Source organism: Schistocerca cancellata, chromosome 9 (genome assembly GCF_023864275.1).
Source record: "Schistocerca cancellata isolate TAMUIC-IGC-003103 chromosome 9, iqSchCanc2.1, whole genome shotgun sequence".
NCBI lineage: Eukaryota > Metazoa > Arthropoda > Insecta > Orthoptera > Acrididae > Schistocerca > Schistocerca cancellata.
The window spans coordinates 8,788,043-8,801,607 of record NC_064634.1 but is presented as its reverse complement, the minus strand read 5'-3'; the positions used below and the strand labels follow the sequence as shown (position 1 = coordinate 8,801,607).

General features: G+C 41.6%; 1 protein-coding gene across 1 annotated transcript in view; it reads left to right on the top strand.

Annotated features, from left to right (window-relative positions):
* The window catches only part of LOC126100154 (ubiquitin-conjugating enzyme E2 G1-like), a 54,833-nt gene that overhangs the window by 27,409 nt on the left and 13,859 nt on the right, over positions 1 to 13,565 (top strand). Inside the window, exon 4 of the mRNA XM_049910696.1 lies at positions 7,094 to 7,272. Coding sequence (XP_049766653.1) covers positions 7,094 to 7,272 — 179 coding nt within the window. The remainder of the gene's footprint in view (positions 1 to 7,093; positions 7,273 to 13,565) is intronic.

Sequence of the window (13,565 nt, the reverse complement as noted above, 5' to 3'; positions counted from 1 at the left end):
AATAAGATTGTACATTCAGTGTGGTCCATATCCTTCAATAAATATGTGAATGGTTGATTATTGGAACATACATTTTTAACAACTAAGAGAATTCCATGATGCAAGCATTGTCGTTTCGACTAATGCTGAAGAAAGGTTTATTTTTAAGTAGTTTGTAGTGGAAAAGGGTTTTGAGTATGGTGGCTATTCCAATGTACATGGTCAGTGGCAACCAGTCAGCCAATAGCCATTCCTTCCTTCTGGCCTTGATCATCAGATATGTTTACATTTCATCATAGCTGTCAGAGTACTCAGTGGTAGCTTTTGGGTGACTCCTGTATCCACAAATGTTTCTACATTAATAACACTATAGAGCACCTGGATACTTGTATTTAATCACTGAAGTGTTAAATTTTCCAACATTTGACTCACTTTGTTTCCGGTTCTGGAATAAAATTTTAAATGCACATAGATTACATTCTACATTCAGTGTTGTTGTTAATGTCTTAGTTAAATGGCAGGTATTGCATTTTGCTGTGTCATACATAGGTACCTGGTGATGGCTAGTAGTGTCCTTAAAAGCTAGATACACGTAAAGTGATCGTAATATGTGCTTTAGGAAAATGAGACTAAACATTACTTCATGTCCTGTTACTTCATTGCGGTATGTTGTCCTTGGAGCTGTTGTTAGTTATGAAATTAGCAGGGTTGCCACAAGTTCTGGAAATCAGGGAATTTCAAACATGACAGGTAAATCAGAGAAATATTAGGGACATTTGGAAAAAAAAGAAAAAAAAACTGAGAATCTCATTTTTGTCCCAGTAATTGAAATAGTTTGTTTACTGAGGTGTCGGGCATTTGTCATTGACTAGGTGCAGCTTAGTACATGCACCCCTTCACCACTCCCTCATTACTACTGCTTCACCCCTTCCTACCACCCCATTTAGCTTGAAGTCAGTGCAGGCACAACTTCTTGCTTCTAGCCTAGCAGCTGCTGACAAGAGGCAGGGAAGCATGAGGGATGGTTTGTTTGGATCTGATTCTCAGACTGTAGATGCAGTGGCCAATGACGATGGTCATGTGTGCTGCGTGGGTTGTGTCCGAGTGATTGTGTCAATGTGTGGCATTTTGGTTTTCTGAAGCTATGGCTGAATATTTGGGTGTGAGAGGATCTCCTCAACACGGATTTATGGAACCAAAAACTAATCTAATCTATCTAATCTAATTCTTTCCTATGTACCTATCTGCAGCTCAGCAATCGTCTTTACGGTAAGTTGTTATCTATCCTCATTATTATTCATTCTCAGAGTACTTGAACAAGTTATCTTTTGCATCAACTGGATCACCTTGGTCTCATTTAAACTTGTTGTCTGTGTCTCATGAATAGCTGGCCACACAAGGTGATTTGTGACAGGTCAAAACCACAGGCCGTTTCTGCTGATATCTGTAATGGATCAGGCCCGCCAATCTGGCACCATTTAGTTCCCACTAGTGTGCAGGCCCTGCCCGTCGGATCAAGTCTCACCAATCTCCCAGCAGGCCAGGTCTGTGTCGTAATGCAGCGGATTTTCATGGTTTATCCATGGACCCACAACTGGTGTTCTTCAGCAGGCCAGAGACCATGGACGTTGGATCTCAAGAATTGCGACTGTCTCACCATAAGAATCTTGTACAACATGGTGTGGTGTTTTATAAACATTTTACTTGTTCTAGTACATTTTGGCTCTTAAAAAGTAGTTTATATGTTAGAAAGTACGGACAATAAGAAGAAAATTGTCAGTCGCTGGGTTTTGTATGCTATGTACTCGTATATTTCTTGAAAGAAAAATCACAAAATACCTGTAAAATAATAAATATAACACAGTGGGTAATAATATATCTAAAAACAAAGATGATGTGACTTAAACCAAATGAGAGTGCTGGCAGGTCGACAGACACACAAACAAACACAAACATACACACAAAATTCAAGTTTTTGCAACAAACTGTTGCCTCATCAGGAAAGAGGGAAGGAGAGGGAAAGACGAAAGGATGTGGGTTTTAAGGAAGAGGGTAAGGAGTCATTCCAGTCCCGGGAGCGGAAAGACTTACCTTAGGGGGACAAAAGGACGGGTACACACTCACGCGCACACACAAACATATCCATCCAAACATATACAGACACAAGCAGACATATTTAAAGACAGAGTTTGGGCAGAGATGTCAGTCGAGGCAGAAGTGCAGAGGCAAAGATGTTGTTGAATGACAGGTGAGGTATGAGTGGCGGCAACTTGAAATTAGCGGAGATTGAGGCCTGGTGGATAACGGGAAGAGAGGATATATTGAAGGGCAAGTTCCCATCTCCGGAGTTCGGATAGGTTGGTGTTAGTAGGAAGTATCCAGATAACCCGGACGGTATAACACTGTGCCAAGATGTGCTGGTCGTGCACCAAGGCATGTTTAGCCACAGGGTGATCCTCATTACCAACAAACACTGTCTGCCTGTGTCCATTCATGCGAATGGACAGTTTGTTGCTGGTCATTCCTACATAGAATGCATCACAGTGTAGGCAGGTCAGTTGGTAGATCATGTGGGTGCTTTCACACGTGGCTCTGCCTTTGATTGTGTACACCTTCCGGGTTACAGGACTGGAGTAGGTGGTGGTGGGAGGGTGCATGGGACAGGTTTTACACCGGGGGCGGTTACAAGGGTAGGAGCCAGAGGGTAGGGAAGGTGGTTTGGGGATTTCATAGAGATGAACTAAGAGGTTACCTTCGTAACCTCTTAGTTCATCCCTATGAAATCCTCAAACCTTCCCTACCCTCTGGCTCCTACCCTTGTAACCGCCCCCGGTGTAAAACCTGTCCCATGCACCCTCCCACCACCACCTACTCCAGTCCTGTAACCCGGAAGGTGTACACAATCAAAGGCAGAGCCACGTGTGAAAGCACCCACGTGATCTACCAACTGACCTGCCTAAACTGTGATGCATTCTATGTGGGAATGACCAGCAACAAACTGTCCATTCGCATGAATGGACACAGGCAGACAGTGTTTGTTGGTAATGAGGATCACCCTGTGGCTAAACATGCCTTGGTGCACGACCAGCACATCTTGGCGCAGTGTTACACCGTCCCGGTTATCTGGATACTTCCTACTAACACCAACCTATCCGAACTCCGGAGATGGGAACTTGCTCTTCAATATATCCTCTCTTCCCGTTATCCACCAGGCCTCAATCTCCGCTAATTTCAAGTAGCCGCCACTCATACCTCACCTGTCATTCAACAACATCTTTGCCTCTGCACTTCTGCCTCGACTGACATCTCTGCCCAAACTCTTTGTCTTTAAATATGTCTGCTTGTGTCTGTATATGTGTGGATAGATATGTGTGTGTGTGCGCGAGTGTGTACCCGTCCTTTTTTCCCCCTAAGGTAAGTCTTTCCGCTCCCGGGACTGGAATGACTCCTTACCCTCTCCCTTAAAACCCACATCCTTTCGTCTTTCCCTCTCCTTCCCTCTTTCCTGATGAGGCAACAGTTTGTTGCGAAAGCTTGAATTTTGTGTGTGTTTGTGTTCGTTTGTGTGTCTGTCGACCTGCCAGCACTTTCATTTGGTAAGTCACATCATCTTTGTTTTTAGATATATTTTTCCTTCGTGGAATGTTTCCTTCTATTATAACCATATCATTAATTTGAACCCAACAGTGGGTAATAACTCGCATAATAGAACCAACATTTTATTGGTGGTCACCTACAGTGTTGGCTTACATAATTCTTCCCTGTCTTACACTTTTCTAGAGGCCTAATTTTTTTCTGAGGTTATTTCTGAAATCAGTGAAGGTTTTAAATCTGTCAACTCCAATGAAATGTGCATTTTTCTCACAAAATGTTTAGTTTTATTGAAATAAAATATCAGTGATCTTAATGAAATGCACATACTGTTTTGGGTTGCTTTCTCCACCTAAAAACAGTTCATTACAAAAGACGTTGATGTTTGTACTTAAGTTTTTCTGACATAAGGAAACACCATCTGTTTTCAAGTTTAAAGATATTTCCTCATTCGCACTATTGTCTTTTGTACTGTTGCTGCAAAGACATATTGTCAACTTAGATCTTAATTTACCCTTGATCACTAAATATGTCAGGGAAAGATGCTAAAACTTGCCTGAAAATCAGGGAAATAGCAGGGAATTTCACTTGGGAAAACTTGTGGTAAGCCTGCTTAGATACCATCAGTTTAGATCAGTGGAAGGTAGAGATCACATGAAATATATTTCAATCTCCAAGTTTTCTTGCGATACCGAATGGAATGAGTGATGTACTTTTGCCTGTGTAAGCAATTTATATTCTCGGTTATTTTGTGTGCACATTAAAAATATTCCTCTTTAAAGCTTAGTATTGATAAAATGAACTCATTGTCGATTTTCCTGTACCACCCCTTACTCGCAATTGCTGCCATGATTGCCACCTTGTAAATGGGACACATTTACATCAAAATGAGAAGTTATATTTAGTATCTCAACGAAAGAAGTGACACTAAGTAGATAGTCATATAATCAGTTTATCAGCTACTGTTTCTGGGCTGGTCAAAATAGTTACGGTAATATGCAGTTTCATCAAAATTCTGCCTAATATAAATTAGGTACCTATTCTTACAATCAAATTAACACCCTTCATATATTTGGAAATTGTTTTATAGACTGGTAACAGTGTGTTATTAGAGATGCCATAGTGTCATTTTAAATATTGAATATGTAGAAATTATTTCCTCTGGTATCTCCTTGTATGCTGTGATGTCAGTGTTAATATGCTTCTGTGATAGGATGTTGTTGTAAAATATGTTTGATGTGTGATTGCCCTTGCCAGTGGCCTTGCTGCAGTGGTAAAATTGGTTCCTGTCAGATCACCAAAGTTAAGCACTGTTGGCTTGGTTAGCACTTGGATGAGTGACTGTCCGGGCTAGTGAGTGCTATTGGTAAGTAGGGTGCACTTGGCCCTTGTGAGGCTAAGGAGCTAACTTGATAAGTAGCAGCTCCAGTCACAAGAACTGGCAACAGCCAGAGAGCTGTGTGCATCCACTGACGGCAATAGGCTGAGGACGATACAGTGGTTGGTTAGTACTGTTGGGCCTTCAGAGGCCTGTTCAGACAGTATAGGTGGTTTAGTATGATTTCCCACAGATACAGTAGCAGTTCATATTCTTGTTCTGTTGTAATTTGCCTATTTACAAGAAGTAGGCTCTAATGAAAAGATACGAATAAGCTGGGAACATTCAGAAAACAAAGTCCAGTAAAGTGTCCAGTAAAGTGTAATTTAAGACACTCTGTATTTGAGGCCACAAATTATTCTTAGAGCTCTTTTTTCCATTCTAAAACCATTAATGCTAAGAGTTGACTGTCCCTAGAAGGTGGTCCCATATTGTAGCAGTAAGTGGAACTGGATATAGTATACCTGCAGTTTTGTTTTGCTTTTATATTCTTAGGCCATAGCACATGGATGAATTGGAAGTGTAACTAATTGCTGTAATGGGAAAAGAAATTATCATGCTTGGAGTTACACCAAGGTAGAGTGGACTCACTGTATCCTTGTGATGAATGATTATAAATTATTTTTATTGTTGCAAATATCAAACTTAACTGCCAAATTATCCTCAACTTTACAGTGTTCATATCTGAAATATGTACTGATACTAAGAAAAAATCTGCTGATTCAAAGGTTTTGTGCTATTAAGGAGATCAGAAAATAATAAAATTTCCTAAAAAGTAATTTTTCTCCTGCTTAAATGGTTATAATGTGCCCTTAATGCATAAATATCAGTAAACCTAAAATCCTTGACTTCATGCAGCTATAAACAAATTTTCTCAAATTATTTACACCAAAAATTATTAATAAAGTTAAGTACACCATCGCATAAATAGTAAAATAAAATTATAGTAGTCACTTGATTTGTATAAGCATAAATATACTATTTCCTTCAGTCATTTGGAATGTCATTTTCAATTACTGTGCACTTTGTCAGTGAAAGATAGTGACTTGTTGACCATTTACAGGATTCTCTTAAGATACCGCCTTTTTTTTTCTTAGGCCAGTGGCATTTGTGTAATAGGTCCTGCAAAATTGAATGTGGAGATCATGTGTGTTGGATTTAATTAATATAAAAAATTTTCTGTGTGTGTGGTATGCAGCTGTTTTAATGACAGCATCATTGTTTGAGCAGGCAGTTATACCAGAATAATGCATAGTTCTGTATGAATATAAAAACCACTGGCCATCATTACTCGTTTTTTTTCTGAGACAGGGCTAGGGAAGCACCACGGCTAATAGTTCTGAGATTTCATTAGGTGACACCACACTTGTTTCACTTGTGCTTAAGTTGGGTTATTGAAGTTTGGTAATGTATTGCATTTGTTTGGTTTTTATTTCATGCAGGTGCATTTTTACACTGTGTAAAAGTGCTTGGGTATATGCTACTTAATGTTTCAGCTGTTTGTTACTATGTTCATGCATTTTAGTTAGACATGTCCCTTACATATCGACTTTGAGAAGATTTCTGTTTGTATAAATATAACCTAATAATTGTCATACCTTTCCATGTACATAATGTCTGATGTAGATAGTGTCAGCAATTTCGTTGAAGAATTAGTATTAATGAGGCTACACGCTTCGAAGAGTCAATGTGCAGATTTTCTTAAATCTGTACTTCCTCCTTATTTCTCTGACTAGAAGGTGGTAAGTCATTTGTTTTGTGTGTTATACAAACTTCAAAAATTAATTGAATTTAAACTAACCAACACAGTGAAGAATATAGCTGAAGGGGAAATATTTCACACAAAAAATCACTAGTAGATGACACTCTGCATTGTCTGTGGAAGGCAAGTTTGTGAACAAAAGGTACTGGACCAAATGTAGAATACGTAGAAGATAAGAGCACACGTCCAGATTGAAACTGAACAGAAAATTGGATATAAACTTGGCCAACTGAGTTTGTTTCTACATCCACAAATGTAGAAGTTGACACAATGTTCAGTGCAAAGATTTTATGTACTGTTTCTGATTAACATAACCATCATATTTTGATGATATTGCTGTGTAGTCTGTTGTAAAGTGTTAATTGGTGACTCTTTTGTTCTAGTCGAGAAGAACGGTGATGTTTGTATATCAATCTTACACGAGCCTGGTGACGATAAGTGGGGTTACGAGAAAGCCTCGGAACGGTGGCTGCCCGTTCATACAGTAGAAACAATTCTAATATCAGTTATATCGATGTTAGCCGATCCCAACGATGAAAGTCCAGCCAACGTGGATGCTGCGGTAAGAAAGTTACTCTCTGTGCTTGCTAAAGAAGTGGAAAAGAGGGCTGATACCTGAATTTAATTGCAAACTTCTAATCTTTTCTTTAGAGTTTGAAGTTTATTGTAGTTCATGTACCCGTTAACTTTCAGTTAAATGAAATAAAAACATTAACGCTGTATTTGTGAAATGTCCAAAGACAGTGAAAAAAGTAGAGCAAACTTGGTGCTTCATTAAGTGTATAGTTACCATGTTTAAAGTGCCAAATGTCTCAGCTGTCAAACTCATCAAAACAGTAAGATTTTAACCAAAAGAATAATTTCTGTTTGTGAGAGGTTTTCAGGAATTATTTTCATAGTAAATGAGGTGTGATCAAAAATAAGTGGGAATTTTTTAATTTCATAGGCATTATAATCAGATTTTCAACTTTATGTTGTTGTTAAACATGTTTGTGATACATGTTGACGTTTTCAGCTGTTTTGAATGTTTAGTTTATTGTTGACAGTTGAAAAGGTTACACATGTTTTTGGGTGCTTGGTGTATTTTTACTTTAGAAAAAGATGGACCAAAGAATTTGCATTAAATTTTGCCTGAAAATTGAATAAAGTGCAATGCCATTTATGCAATGTTAACTTTGGCTTTGGTGAAACTACCGTAAGACGAGAGTTTGGGTGGTATAAACGGTTCAAAGAGATCTGAGAAGACAATGTGGAAAAGTAAAAATTGTTATGGAAAATCACCAACTGTCCCAATGGAAACTGCCTGAAGGACAAAGGCCAAAAAAGTTGTCATGTTTGATCGCACATTGAAGTACTTCAGTTTCACAGTTTTTTTGGATTACAATGACATACTGCATCATGTGTTCCTGTCTTGTGATTATATGATCAGTAAGGAATACTACCTGGAAGTTAAAAGCAGTTTGCATGAAGCAGTCGGAAGAAAATGACCAGAACTGTCAAAACCACTCTTGGAAATTGCATCATGATAATGCTCCCACCAACACCTCAGTGCTTCTTCATGATTTTTGCAAAAAATACTGTTATTTGACATACACGCCCCTCTTGCGACTTCTGTTTATTCTCCAGGCTGAATCACTCCCGTTTTCCACCATGTTCTTGGGTGCCATCTAGGTCTTTTTCCATCCATCTTTAGTTCTTCCATAATTTTGGGGAGTATCTGCCCACACATCCTCTTAACATGCTCGTATCATCCTAATCTCCTTTTTCAATTTCTTCTCCTGTACTTACTTGTTTAAGGTCCTTTCTATATCTACATTACTTACGCTGTCCAATCTTGTTTTTCCCTTAACTGCTCTGAGAAATACTTAATTTCATTTCCCCTGCCTGCAGGCTGCTCCAGTCCTTTCATCACTGTCCATGTTTCTCCTCCATAGGTTGACAATAGGGAAGTAATAACCCTTATGTATAAGGAGTTTTGCTTTTTCTGATACTTCCTTATTCCAAATCGGGTGTTTTATTGTTTGATAGAAATTGCCTTCCTTCTGTAATTTCGTTGGTTATTTTCCATCACTAGATATTTCACTCCCTAAATAAATGAAACTATCTACCACTTTGAGGGGGTTCTCCATTCAAAGTAATATTCCTGTTGATCCCTTTGTCTCTTCCAAATACAATTACTTCACTCTTACCTTTATTTTTAATCCATACCTCTTCATTATTTCCTTCCACACATAAAGTTGTAACTGTACATCTACCTCTTTATCACCCCATATTACCACATCTTCTACAAAAATCAACTTCGTCTTTTTCTTTTACTATATCTTCAACTGCCCTATTCATTCCCTCCATTACAACATTAAAAAGTCCAGGAGATAGAATACTTCCTTGTTTAAGTCCTTGTCTTATTTCGAAGTATTCAGAGTTCCCCAATGGTGTTCTAATTCTACTGTTGTGTCCTCTGTACATTGTCTTTATTACATTAATGTATCCATCTTCTATATCTATCTTCATTTCTTCCCAGAGTCTTTCCCTTTTAACTGAGTCATATGCCTTTTTTATGTCTGTAAAAATCATTATCACCCTTTTGTTATACTCCCAACTTTTTTCAATCTGTTGACAGATAGAAAATATCAGGTAAATTGTGCATCTTCCTTTCCTAAACCCATGCTATCCTTCACTCAGCTCCTTTTTTATTGTTTCACTTATTCGATTTAGTAAAATTCTTTCAAAAATCTTAGCTGTGTGACTCATAAGGGCTATTCCTCTGTAGTTTTTACAAAGGCTTTTATTGCCTTTTTTAAAGTTGGGAACAATGTCTCCTCTTCTCCAGTCACCCAGTATTGTACTATTTCTCCACACTCTTGATAGTACTCTATACAGCCACTACATTCCCACTGGATCTGCTGCTGTTATGTCCACTGATAACTTCAGGTCCTGGGGCTTTCCCCCATTCATCTTCTTCACAGCTATTTCCATTTCTTCCTGGATAATTTGTCCTAGTTCTGCTTCCCAACTGCTCTCAATTTCTCCATTATTTGTTGTTTCCTCAAGTACCTGCTTCTCAGCGTATAACAGTTTCTTAATACATTCTTTCCAGAGATCTTTCACATTCCCTGGATCTTCAGTCTCAGTACCATCCTCTGTTCCATCTTTACTGATACTTCAGAGGCCTTCCTTTTATTTTTCATAATTTTATACAACATTACCTTTCACCTGACTCCATCAACCTCCTGACCCCACCAACACCCCGCACCCCTACCTTCTACCTTCTTCCCAAAATTCACAAACCCAATCATCCCGGCCGTCCCATTGTAGCTGGTTACCAAGCCCCCACAGAACGTATCTCTGCCTACGTAGATCAACACCTTCAACCCATTACATGCAGTCTCCCATCCTTCATCAAAGACACCAACCACTTTCTCGAACGCCTGGAATCCCTACCCAGTCTGTTACCCCCGGAAACCATCCTTGTAACCATTGATGACACTTCCTTATACACAAATATTCCGCATGTCCAGGGCCTCGCTGCGATGGAGCACTTCCTTTCACGCCGATCACCTGCCGCCCTACCTAAAACCTCCTTCCTCATTACCTTAGCCAGCTTCATCCTGACCCACAACTTCTTCACTTTTGAAGGCCAGACTACCAACAATTAAAGGGAACAGCCATGGGTACCAGGATGGCCCCCTCGTACGCCAACCTATTCATGGGTCGCTTAGAGGAAGCCTTCTTGGTTACCCAGGCCTGCCAACCCAAAGTTTGGTACAGATTTATTGATGACATTTTCATGATCTGGACTCACAGTGAAGAACAACTCCAGAATTTCCTCTCCAACCTCAACTCCTTTGGTTCCATCAGATTCACCTGGTCCTACTCTAAATCCCATACCACTTTCCTTGACGTTGACCTCCATCTGTCCAATGGCCAGCTTCACACGTCCGTCCACATCAAACCCACCAACAAGCAACAGTACCTCCATTATGACAGCTGCCACCCATTCCACATCAAACGGTCCCTTCCCTACAGCCTAGGTCTTCGTGGCAAACGAATCTGCTCCAGTCCGGAATCCTTGAACCATTACACCAACAACCTGAAAACAGCTTTTGCTTCCCGTAACTACCCTCCCGACCTGGTACAGAATCAAATAACCAGAGCCACTTCCTCATCTCCTCAAACCCGGAACCCTCCACAGAAGAACCCCAAAAGTGCCCCACTTGTGACAGGATACTTTCCGGGACTGGATCAGATTCTGAATGTGGCTCTCCAGCAGGGATACGACTTCCTCAAATCCTGCCCTGAAATGAGATCCATCCTTCATGAAATCCTCCCCACTCCACCAAGTGTCTTTCCGCCATCCACCTAACCTTTGTAACCTCTTAGTTCATCCCTATGAAATCCCCAAACCACCTTCCCTACCCTCTGGCTCCTACCCCTGTAACCGTCCCCGGTGTAAAACCTGTCCCATGCACCCTCCCACCACCACCTACTCCAGTCCTGTAACCCGGAAGGTGTACACGATCAAAGGCAGAGCCACGTGTGAAAGCACCCACGTGATTTACCAACTGACCTGCCTACACTGTGAAGCGTTCTATGTGGGAATGACCAGCAACAAACTGTCCATTCGCATGAATGGACACAGGCAGACAGTGTTTGTTGGTAACGAGGATCACCCTGTGGCTAAACATGCCTTGGTGCACGGCCAGCACATCTTGGCACAGTGTTACACCGTCCGGGTTCTTCAGCATATCCTCTCTTCTCGCTATCCGCCAGGCCTCAATCTCCGCTAATTTCTAATTTCAATCTGCCGCCGCTCATACCACACCTGTCTTTCAACATCATCTTTGCCTCTGTACTTCCGTCCCGACTGACATCTCTGCCCAAACTCTTTGCCTTTACAAATGTCTGCTTGTGTCTTGTATGTGTGGATGGATATGTGTGAAATTCAAGCTTTCGCAACAAACTGTTGCCTCATCAGGAAAGAGGGAAGGAGAGGGAAAGACGAAAGGATGTGGGTTTTAAGGGAGAGGGTAAGGAGTCATTCCAGTCCCGGGAGCGGAAAGACTTACCTTAGGGGGAAAAAAGGACGGGTATACACTCGTGCGCGCGCGCGCGCACACACACACACATATCCATCCACACATATACAGACACAAGCAGACGTATTTAAAGACAAAGAGTTTGGGCAGAGATGTCAGTCGAGGCAGAAGTGCAGAGGCAAAGATGTTGTTGAATGACAGGTGAGGTATGAGTGGCGGCAACTTGAAATTAGCGGAGATTGAGGCCTGGTGGATAACGGGAAGAGAGGATATATTGAAGAGCAAGTTCCCATCTCCGGAGTTCGGATAGGTTGGTGTTAGTAGGAAGTATCCAGATAACCGGGACGGTGTAACACTGCGCCAAGATGTGCTGGTTGTGCACCAAGGCATGTTTAGCCACAGGGTGATCCTCATTACCAACAAACACTGTCTGCCTGTGTCCATTCATGCGAATGGACAGTTTGTTGCTGGTCATTCCCACATAGAATGCATCACAGTTTAGGCAGGTCAGTTGGTAGATCACGTGGGTGCTTTCACACGTGGCTCTGCCTTTGATTGTGTACACCTTCTGGGTTACAGGACTGGAGTAGGTGGTGGTGGGAGGGTGCATGGGACAGGTTTTACACCGGGGGCGGTTACAAGGGTAGGAGCCAGAGGGTAGGGAAGGTGGTTTGGGGATTTCATAGGGATGAACTAAGAGGTTACAAAGGTTAGGTGGATGGCGGAAAGACACTCTTGGTGGAGTGGGGAGGATTTAATGAAGGATGGATCTCATTTCAGGGCAGGATTTGAGGAAGTCGTATCCCTGCTGGAGAGCCACATTCAGAATCTGATCCAGTCCTGGAAAGTATCCTGTCACAAGTGGGGCACTTTTGTGGTTCTTCTGTGGGAGGTTCTGGGTTTGAGAGGATGAGGAAGTGGCTCTGGTTATTTGCTTCTGTACCAGGTCGGGAAGGTAGTTGCAGGATGCGAAAGCTGTTGTCAGGTTGTTGGTGTAATGCTTCAGGGATTCTGGACTGGAGCAGATTTGTTTGCCACGAAGACCTAGGCTGTAGGGAAGGGACCGTTTGATGTGGAATGGGTGGCAGCTGTCGTAATGGAGGTACTGTTGCTTGTTGGTGGGTTTGATGTGGACGGACGTGTGAAGCTGGCCATTGGACAGGTGAAGGTCAACATCAAGGAAAGTGGCATGGGATTTGGAGTAGGACCAGGTGAATCTGATGGAACCAAAGTAGTTGAGGTTGGAGAGGAAATTCTGGAGTTCTTCTTCACTGTGAGTCCAGATCATGAAGATGTCATCAATAAATCTGTACCAAACTTTGGGTTGGCAGGCCTGGGTAACCAAGAAGGCTTCCTCTAAGCGACCCATGAATAGGTTGGCGTACGAGGGGGCCATCCTGGTACCCATGGCTGTTCCCTTTAATTGTTGGTATGTCTGGTTTTCAAAAGTGAAGAAGTTGTGGGTCAGGATATGAAGCTGGCTAAGGTAATGAGGAAAGAGGTTTTAGGTAGGGTGGCAGGTGATCGGCGTGAAAGGAAGTGCTCCATCGCAGCGAGGCCCTGGACGTGCGGGATATTTGTGTATAAGGAAGTGGCATCAATGGTTACAAGGATGGTTTCTGGGGGTAACGGATTGGGTAAGGATTCCAGGCGTTCGAGAAAGTGGTTGGTGTCTTTGATGAAGGATGGGAGACTGCATGTAATGGGTTGAAGGTGTTGATCTACGTAGGCAGAGATACGTTCTGTGGGGGCTTGGTAACCAGCTACAATAGGGCGGCCGGGATGATTGGGTTTGTGAATTTTAGGAAGAAGGTAGAAG